Raw genomic sequence first — 10,875 nt, 5'->3', positions numbered from 1 at the left:
GCTGTCTCCCAGACTCCAGTCAGTGTCCATCCAAACTTAGCAAATTCCCTCTGCTGCTGGTATTTGTCTTGCAAAGCAAGCCTCCAACAGCCCTTGGCAGGAGGGACTTGCACACTATTGCCCCTTCTTGGCATGTGAAAAATCTGAGTTTGGCTGGGTGGATATTTTGAAGCTTTATAATTCCTTGCCCTCTTGACAATCTTTGGAATAAAATAGCTTAGGTTGTAGGCCTGATTTTTCCTATTCAACCTACATAATTTCAGGTTTTTCTTGCCACCCGCAGAAATTCCCCAAAAATCCCCAAACAGCTGGAGTTACAAGCAGTGCTCAACTTGACCGCTGCACCTTGCAGCTTGTGTGCCCAATTGGTGGTTGTTTTTTTGTGTCACTTTCTCTCAGAGGATACTATCAACCCTTCAAGACCACAATTGTTCACCAGCTGTGAACATAACTGGAATCAAAGTGGCATTCTTGCTTTGCCAATGTGGGGAGGTACGGTGTAGTCCTGAAGTTCAGCCTACCCCCCGGGGGCCCGAAGTCTCGAGGGACTTAGTTAAGTTCGGTGTCCACCGAAGTTCAAACGACTCCATCCCGGAATAACTGCGACATCAATTAAGGACACCTTCGACCACCCTAACTCGATCTACTCACCTCGAAATGCGCCTGACCCTCGATGAAGCTCTCCGTGAGTTTTCTCAACCCTGCATCCTTCTTTGGACTCTATATCCCTTCTTTTCACCATCCTTGCTCTCTTTCATGTCAAACAAACACCTTGATCGTCGAAACAAAACCTCCTGATCACTGAATTCGTCCATGGTGCTTTTCCATTTTTCTTATGTAGAATTGAAGGAAGCCCGTGATAAAAAGATCAGGGACGATTGGATCCGTGTGATGGAGATGCGAATCAACCAAGAAAAGTTGGCCGAATGTTACCGGACTGAAGGCGTCAACTCGTACGAACAATGCGCCCACCTGGCGCAGACTGTCATCTCGCAAATACCGGAAGGAAGAGCAAGTCTTCTTTTTTAACTGATCCTCTAAACTGTCTTGATTCGTATACTGATCTATTCATATCTCTTTTTGTTCATGTTGTTATTTCAACATTGATCGTTCGCATTTTCCCGCCTTTCATGGACACCCCGATCTCATCCGATGTCGTTTTCCAATTATCTTGTTTTCTTTTTTTTTGAACTTTTCGGACCCGATCCATTGTCGATTTCCGTATAAATTTTATGTACGATCTGTACCAAAAGATCCGGGGCTTTCGCTTATTAGAACAACGACGAAACAATCAACCCAGTACCTCATAAATCGCGGCTCTTGAATGTATCATCCACGAGACCGAAATCGTACAACCAGTCATAGAATTAATGAACAAAAGCCCATGACTTACAGAGGGATGTGCAACAAGTCTTGACTCCCCAACGGATGCAACCGGCGAGGAGAGGGATTAGACCGGGTCGACGAGATTGTAACTGTTCCAGCCGGGAGAAACGGCTGGACTCAATTGTTTTTGACCGAGATCGGGAATCCTCCCACTCGATGAGGCTGAACTCTCTGTCTCGTCAGCCGACAGGCATTCCTCCCGGTCCAGCTCGCGCCAAAGATGCACTCCTGCCGCTCAGCGAGACTGAACCAATGTCGTCTGCTGAGAATGGACTCAGTTTATGGGTAGTTTATAAGAAGGCAGGCGGGGTACAGCGTCATCGGAGAAAATCGGAGTCTCAATAGCTCAGTTGGGAGAGCGTCAGACTGAAGCCAGCAGTCAATCTGAAGGTCCAGTGTTCAAGCCACTGTTGGGACAAATTTTTTGCTTGAGCCTTGCTTATTTACCCTCCCTGGCAAGTCACATTTTGTTTGAATCATTTCTTCAAAGTTGAAATCATAAAAGTTTTGATACATAAAATCATAAAATCATAAAATCATAAAACTTTCAAATGATGATTTTATACATACCATTTTAGAGATGTTGCTCTAATTGAGTGTTTGGGTGGTACATATTTTTTTCAGCTTAGATTTTATGATTCTATGGTGTTATTATTTTATGCAAGTCAACTTTGAACACCCTAGGTATTCAAAATTGCATATGTCACTATTTACATATAATCATAAACCCAATGTTGGCTGGGAGATGTCAGTGTGCATAAAACTTAAAGTGACATCTCCAAGCCAAAATTGCAGCTTATGATTTTATGTAAAAAAATCTTATGCAATTTTGAATACCATAAACCTTAAAGGCCAATGAATCAATTTATCAGTGTTCAGAGGTGTTTAATGGTCAAAACAACAAGCTGGAATTTGCACCATCAACCTTATTTACAAATTGGACCTGCAAATTTGAGGCTTTTTGATGTTTGAATACTATCCTTACTTTTACTAAATTGGACATCCACTATACTACAAATGAAGCCCAAAAAAGCATATGAATCCCATCCTCTGAGGATTTGCAGTGCACAAGGGAATCCAATTCTCTATTTACAAAGCTTTTTCCACAAAAGAAAAATCATTCTCAGACTACTCAAGCCACCACCTCCTTCAACAAATACAACAATCAGTAAAAGTGGAAGAAAGTCACCCAACAGACAGAGCCAGACTACTAGGAGAGACCCTGTACACCCACCATCTATTCCACCTTCCCAATCCAGCATGGCAGTTCCCCTTTTGATATTACCCACAGATGTAATAACCATAGAGCTCCCAGCTTGGTTTCCCTTTTTACTTTATGAAATTGTATTCCATCAGCCCTCTATTCAGAAGCCACAACCATTATTGATATGTATAACTCCATGGCATAGTCAACCCTTCATGCAACCTTTAATTTTCCTTTTGGTACTCAATATCTCCTTTCAGACCCTGATTCAAGCCTCTTGTTCCCAATTGGTCCTAGTGCCACCCCCTTGGAGGCTTTGCTCCCCATGGTGTATCTGCAGAAACCATCCAGTATATGGTTCAATGAATGTCTGCTGGATGTCTCAAGGCATCATTCAGGATGCAAAAACAACTTTTCCCAGCTGGGATGAACACCATCCGCTGGAGGCTTGGGGAAACATTTCACTGGAATCACTGTCATCTGTGGCCTGGGCCAGGGCAGGGTTCAAACACACAACATGCACATGAACTGACCTCTCATCATGAAAACCCTCCCAACTGCCCAACACCAACAGTGGGTAGCTACAAAAGGCTATGTTAACCACTGTTATCTGTGTAGCATAACTTCTGATGTTACTATTCTTGGCCATTATCTCTAAGAGTAACAACTGCTTTGAGGCCTATCATATTGGGCCAGGTTTTCATTGTGTTACTAGTAACGTAACATGTTATCCATAGGATAATGGTGTAAAAAGCATTAAAAGCACCAATCTGTCTAAAATGGTGTCTGATATCTACTTGTTTGTGTAGAGACTGTAAAATGAAGATGTGTCTGGTGAGAGTCGAACTCACAACCTGAGCTATGCTGAGACACATACTAGAGTGCTGCCTTTACCAACTAGGCTACAGACGCTTGTGGCTGCCAGCTGGGTGGTTGGTTGGTAGTGCTCATGGGTCGATCCGACAGCCCTCCATACTGTGGTGATACATCATGGTAGCAGACTAACAGACAACTCAACAGTTTGCACTGGCAGATATTGTAACAGCTGGGAAGATACAAGTTCCTTGAGTCAGGATGTTGTACTGTGCCCCTGCTACTAGTAACAGGAATGATAATAGCCCAAAAATTGATATGGTACCGTTACATTACTAATAACCATATTGTAGCTACCCACCTTTGCCAAAACGCCTTTGTGCAAGCAACACACCCTCATCACACATAACGGACGTCTCATCACCCCTCTCAGCCCTGAATGTCCAACAGTGGTCCACAGGCCATCAGGCACTCTTGACCAATCAGTTTCACACTCTCAATTGAGAGGGCCAAAGGGATTTATTTTTGGTCTCCATTGGACACCCCCAATCAAGAGTTTCCAATGGACAGGGTGTCTTTTTTGTACATTGGACACTCTTGATTTATTGAGGCATAGGCCGGGCATACTCTCATGCGCCGTGCTGCGGACTTGGACCAATAGGGTTTGTACCTAGATGATGATAATGTAAACCCTATATGTAGATGTAGTATTTCAACCGTTTATGTTTGCTGTTGTTTTCCTTCATCTCTTCATTATTCACACTATTCATTCAACTCACTCGGTTCTAGGTATGCCTCTCACTTCCACTATTGTTTTCACGTTCTCACACCTTCTATGTCTTCATCTCAGGTGTGCCTGCACCGCTCTCGTGTTCGCTGAGTGTTCTCTTGCTCATCACAGCCTCTGTGCTGCTTCAGGTGTGCCTCCACCGCTCCCGTGTTTGCTGCGTGTTCTCTTGCTCATCACAGCCTCTGTCCTGCTTCAGGTCTCTCCCTCTTTGCCCATTATGATTGAGAGTGTATGATATAATATGAACAGTTTTGCTTTGGTGTCCATTGATAACTACAGCCAGAGTTTCAAATGGATGCTTCATTGCTTGGACACTCAAGATGTCCATTGGACAATCTCAATCAAGAGTTTCCAATGGAAGGTTTTTTGGGAAATCCACCCAAAAGCTTTGAGAGCTGAAAATAACATGGGCACTTTTTGAAAGCCACTGAGACAATTTTCCATGTGTCTATAAGGGTGAAGACTACCTTGAGACTCAACTAGATCTTGTGTAAGATCCTGGGTTCAAGTCCTCCTGTTATCTTATATTCTTTCTTTTTTTACAACCCTTACTTTATATGTACTAAGCTATATGATTTCATGATTATCATGCATTTTCCATACAGAGAGCAATAAGCTAACAATTTATAATCCCTCTATAAACTTATCCTAATTTGGAGTAATAAACTACAAATGGATTTATATCTCTCTATGGATACTCAATACCTAGAGAGATGACATCATTATAGGGGGCTGGTTTTTGGGGCCTAGTACCTTAGGGGATAGGCAGTTTTTCTATATAAAAACCCTGGGCAATACTGAAGCATGTGGTGAGCTTAATTTTCCCTTGGTTCACCCCTATATCACCCAGCTCCGCCTTCCCATTGGTTCCAAACCTAACATAACCACAAAATTATCTTTGGTTTAAAACAAACTAGAGGCCAAGGCGGCTTTGCTGCTGCAAACCCCATCACAGCAAGAGGCCACCAAGCTCAAATTCAAACCTGAAAAGTTTTTCAGAGTATTTCTCCCACTTTTCAGTGGAGGAACACCTTTCAACAAAGCAATTTTACCAGGTATGTACAGGTTCCTATGAATTTTTTATAGCCAGAGGTCTGGGGGTAAAGCTTTGGCACCACCCTAAACACTTGATAGGGCACTGTACACCCATTGCATGATTTTGCAGAACAGCCTGGGGGAACTTGACAAAGACCCATAAGTTTGAGAAAATCAAGCTTTGCTTTCTTCTTATTTGAAGTATGGATCACAAATAAGTCAGTTCCAAAGATTCAAGGTGAATCATTCAACATTCACCACAGTTTGAAACATCTGAGAAAACTCAAAAAAAGAAAAATAACACCCAATCAGGACAGGCCTAATTTTGATTTTTCTTCTTCCCTCAGGATGCATGACATTGCAGCAAAAGAAAAACCAACTAATCTCCAGCATCAGAAAAAATAAACTCAAATTGGCAGGTCAAAGGAGTCACAAATAACATAATGTGGGGGAAGTGGGGGGGGAGGGGGAAAAGAAAGGCAGAATTTACTAACCAGAGCATCAGTGCAGTTCAAAACATAGCTAAGCTGCAATCAAATATATAGGTTGGTTGGCTGAGGCACAGTAGCCACTGAGTTTAGAGAAGAACACAATGTTGCGCCCTTTTGTCCAACCTGAGCCAGGTCAGTTGTTCAACCACACAAGAGAAATGGGTTGATTGAGTCATGCAACCCCTTTGAGCATCCCAAGCGTCCCAGAGGTGCAGCCAAATGAATTCAGTGAGGCTGGACTTACAGGAATGTGAGCTGTAGGATGGGAAAAACTTCAAGCTTTGGTGAAAGGGTGTTGATTTCAGTACACATGCGTAACTTTTTGTCCCAAAGAAAGTGCTGTGTCCAACATCCTTGCTTCAATTTCTTGGATGCTGATGCCAGCTGTTAGTCCAATCACTTCAGGCGCCGGGGCTGGTCCCCAGCAAAGACAGTCTTGGGCTCAACAGGCTGGAGTTCCTGTGTTTTTGGTGGAGATGATAACCTTAATGGACAAGGTCACAGGTGTGTAGTGCAGCTCATGAATGATGTGGCAGGCGTTGACAAAGAGCCTTGTCTCAGAATGGTTGATGAAGTACTTGACTGCTTTTGGCCTGAAGGCTTTGGGGAGCGAGATGATGACAAGAGAAGGTTTCTCAAAAGTGTCAAAAATCTAGCTTCTGGACAACATGATGCACGAAGTTGGGCATCTTGCCCATCTCCTAAGATGTGTGTTGATTGCTGAGGTACCTTCATGTCCGGACTTATCCTGGTACATGGGCTTGTTGTCACCAGAAATGGAATTGTCTTGTTAATAGTAAACAAGTTTGGAAAAAAAGGAATTGCCTCAAGAGTGAGAGTCTCTTCAGACAAAAAGTGAAGGATCCATTTTTGAACAAAGGGGTAGGCTCAACATAGATCACAGATCTTCTTGACCTTGCTTCCAGTTATGCCCAAGCTTGACAATTCTGCCAGAAGATCCTTGCAGTTCTCAATCAACACTTGCACTTAATCTACGAAGCTAGGCGCGCTTAATCTACAAAGCTTGGCTTAGCCACCGCTATGGCCGCAATTTTGTGATTGTGTGGCCCGCCCTGGTAGCCCGCAAACACCGCCTTCTAGATTCAATCCTTGATTGTTTCATTTTTATCCTTTCAGAAACATATCAGTCTCAATCATGGTCATTGTGACATTTTGTGTTTGTCTTTATCACCACATCATACTCCTCAAAGGGGTTGGTTTCCACTGGTTTGCCTATCAGTCCTGAGATATGGGCCATCTAGATTGTCAAACATCAAAATTTAACAAAAAAAAAGCTGTCATATCAAGGGGTGGAACGTGCTAGACTGAAATCAATCATCAAGAAAACACTCTCACAATCAGCAATATACTGCAAGCATTTATAGTCCCAATTGCGAGGATAAGTGCTGGCACCGAGCTAAATATCAAAAAAAGTGTTGTCAATTTCAGTTGCACACAAATGAACTCATTACGTTGGTTATACCGCATAAAGATGTCACTTGATACCCAGGTACCCGCCACAGGTGTGGGTACCTCCCCCCAAAAAAACGCTAATTCTCAGCACCCGGACCCGCACCTGCACCCCTCTGAGGAGCAGGAAGGAGGTACCCGGGTACTTGCGGCAGGTACCCGCGGGTGTGGAGATTTTTTGCGGCTAAGTAAGCAAGGAAGCCTTCTTGGCCAATTGGTGTATGTATACCACCCCGCCGAGAGGAAGCCCTCTTGGCGAGCTGGTGTACGTGTTCCAGCCTGCCGAGAGGAAGCCCTCTTGGCGAGCTGGTTTACGTGTTCCAACCCGCCAAGAGGAAGCCCTCTCGGCGAGCTGGTATATGTACATATACCAGACAGCCGAGAGGAAGCCGAACTTAGCACAAGTCCCTCGCCTGCCGGGGGTCGCAGCGCGAAGCGCCTCGCACAAAGTGCAACCTCCCGTCAGGGAGGGACTTGCATGGAATCCCTGATTCCTGGCGTGAGAGCCCCGCGTACAGCTCTTAGTTTTTGCAGGTGTCCAACTTTGTGCCCCCAAAAACCCCACTTCCCAAAAGAACTGAGTCCCGCCCCGGATATCAAAGAAAGGCCTGCTTCTCCTCTTTAATTTGGCGGCAGTCACAGGCTGATAGCACTTGATTCATGGCCTGGAGAGCAGTTTGAAAAGGGCTTCTTTTTGAGACGCATTCCTGCTGATGTAAGCAAGAATGCAGTATTCAACTTCCTTTCAATAGATTGAAACAGATTTTGATACAAAGCCACATGTATTTACGAAAAAAAGTTCTCTCAATATGGTCCGCTTTTCTTGGTGTTTGAAAACTTCAAACGCAAGGATCAGGCCTTATATTGGCAGCTACAAGGCCTAAATTGCATCAGAAGAAGCGCACTCCCGAGCACTTCTTAAGTCCTGAGGGGCAGCCTCAGCGGGCTGACGGTTGAGTTACAAAAAAAGGAAAAAGTGAAAAAAAGCCTGATACAGGCTGATATTCCTGGGGCTCTCAGGCCAGATACATACAGGTTTTTGCAGCTAAGCCTCTCTGTGAGACAGAGACCCTGCGGGGCTGCCTCACTGGGAGGCTTTGTTAAGCTCGAGAGGAAGCCCTCTCGACGAGCTGGCGTCAAGCCCTCTCGGCGAGCTGGCGTTAAGCCCTCTCGGCGAGCTGGCGTATGTATACCAGCCAGCCGAGAGGAAGCCCTCTCGGCGAGCTGGTGTATGTATACCAGCCAGCCGAGAGGAAGCCCTCCCGGCGAGCTGGTGCATGTACATATACCAGCCAGTCAAGAGGAAGTCTTGGCAAGCTGGTGTCCGCATACCAGCCCGCCGGGAGAAAGTCATCTTGACAAGCTGGTGTACATTATAAATACCAGCCCGTCGACATCTCGGCGACAAGCTGGTGTGTGTGTACCCACTTGCCAAGAGCTATCTTGGCGAGTTGGTATATGTATACCAGCTCGCCAAGATGAAGCCCTCTCGGCGAGCTGGTGTATCATACCAGCCCGTCAAGAGGAATCCCTCTCGGCGACGAGCTGGTGTATGTGTAGTATACCCACTCGCCAAGAAGGATCCATCTTGGCGAGTTGGTATATGTATACCAGCTCACCGAGTGGACTCCCTCTTGGCGAGGGGTTGTTTGTATACCGCTCGCCATGAGGGATTCCACTTGGCGAGGTAGACGGATATTGGGGGGGTCCTGCAGCTCATCAGGCCAGACACCCGCACCCGCACCCGCACCCGCCGGCGGTTACCTGCTAGCGCCAACAGGTACCCGCCCACGGACACAAGGTACCCGCAAAGAGGTACCTGATGACATCTCTAATGCTGCTTGGTGGCACTATTGCCATGGCGTTGGTTGTGAACCAACGAGGCGAGGGGAAGGGTCCAAAGACGGACAAGTTTGATCCGGATAGGTTGCGTGGGAGCCCGTTGTTATTGACAGCAAGGCGTGGGCAGTGGCGGTGGCCGCGGGTGACAAACAGGTATGTATTGCATCAGTTCAGAATTGGGTGGCGACCCAACATCTATTTAAGGAGGGAGGAGGAGGTGTGTTTCCCCCCAGGGGATCCGGTTTCGTCCTACCCCCTCCCTGGAGCTGCCCTAATCACTTGATTAGGCCCTCCTTGAAATTCATTTTGACCCACCCTTTTTTGCGTGTTGCTGCGGCACGGGCTGGAGGGTGATTCCAAGGTGCTCTCCGGAGTGTTTGGGGAGTAAATTCAACAGTTTTTTGAGAAGAAAATAGGCCAAAACCATGATCTTGAGCTCCACGATTGTGTGGATTCAATAAACTTGGATGGATTTATGGTATTCAAAATTGCATAAGATTTTTTTACATAAAATCATAAACTGCAATTTTGGCTGGGAGATGTCACTTTAAGTTTTATGCATGCTGACATCTCCCAGCCAATTAAATGGGCTTTATGATTTTATGTAAACAGTGGCATATGCAATTTTGAATACCATAATTGAATGGACAAAACTTACCAGGCTACACAAACTTGCACCAGTATCAGCAGTGCAAGTCAACCAGTACCTGTGTCCATTTCAAAATTCTCTAGTGGGTGAATTTATGCACTCTCTGTGTGTGGACAGTTCCTGGGGCATTGCACTAATGCTGTGCTGAATCCTGGGGCATTGCACTAATGCTGTGCTGAAATTGGGCAGAATTGTCAACTTTGAGTTTTCCCTGAATGAAATTCAACATAAATTTGAAAAAAGAAAAACAAAGAGCATTTAAATTCATGAGACTTTGGATGTCCTTTGAGTAAATAATTTGAATGATACTTGAAAAAGTTCAAATAATACGGGGTGGGTGAATTTTACAAAGTGTTTTTTACAAGGTACAAGGCCCTGTAAAAAATTTCTTTGTAAAAGTAAACTTCAAGGGGGGGTATGTGTAATTTTACAATGTGTTGGCTGGATTCCCACCTTTTAATGTAAAAGCAACCCTGTAAAATTATACCTGAAGTCTTCCATGTGGAATTTTACTTTGTGTTTTTTTACAAATTGCCACCTTGTAAAAAAAATACCTTGCAAAATTGCATATTTGCAGCAAAAACCTGAATTTTACAAGGAAAATTTTGAGGAAGCAGTACACCATGCAAAATATATGTTGTAAAAATCAATAACAACAACTACCAGGTTCAAATTTACAAGGTGTTGTGGAAATTTTACAGGGTGTTTATACTCCTTTTTCCTTTGGAAAATTGACTTCCCCAAACTGCACATTGTCCAATATGCACTCCTGCTGAAATTATTGAAGGTGCAGGAGCAATAAGAGAATTCAATCCACTGGAAAATATTTTGACCAAGGGTTATATGGTGATTCATGACTCCCAGAAACTTCATAATTCCAGCCAAAGTTCATAATTTCCAAGTGTAGTTGGTAGTAGTGGGTTTTCCAAAAAAAAAAAAAAAACAAGTCAAAACTGGCTTGTAAATTTCCCACAGCAACTTGTAAATTTGAGCTTGGTAACCACTTTTATTGATTTTTACAAGGTAGAATTTGTGCAGCGTACCAAAAACACCTTGTAAAATTCACACAACACCTTGTAATTTCAAACCTGGTTGGCATTGTTATTGATTTTTACAAGGTATATTTTGCATGGTGTACTGCTTCCTCAACATTTGCTTGGTAAAATTCAGGTTTTTGCTGCAAATATGCAATTTT

The 10,875-nt window shown here is 44.2% G+C and overlaps 1 protein-coding gene across 1 annotated transcript; it reads left to right on the top strand.

Moving 5' to 3' along the window:
* Positions 1-657: 657 nt before the first annotated feature.
* Positions 658-1,310, top strand: PtA15_16A62 (uncharacterized protein; the record flags this gene model as incomplete). Its single annotated transcript, XM_053164139.1, has 3 exons — positions 658-685; positions 842-1,011; positions 1,254-1,310. The coding sequence occupies 3 exons, from the start codon at positions 658-660 to the stop codon at positions 1,308-1,310; spliced, it is 255 nt and encodes an 84-aa protein (XP_053027711.1).
* Between the last annotated feature and the right edge of the window lie 9,565 nt (positions 1,311-10,875).

This window comes from Puccinia triticina, chromosome 16A (genome assembly GCF_026914185.1).
Source record: "Puccinia triticina chromosome 16A, complete sequence".
In the NCBI taxonomy this organism is placed as follows: domain Eukaryota; kingdom Fungi; phylum Basidiomycota; class Pucciniomycetes; order Pucciniales; family Pucciniaceae; genus Puccinia; species Puccinia triticina.
This window is presented reverse-complemented; position numbering and strand designations above follow the sequence as displayed.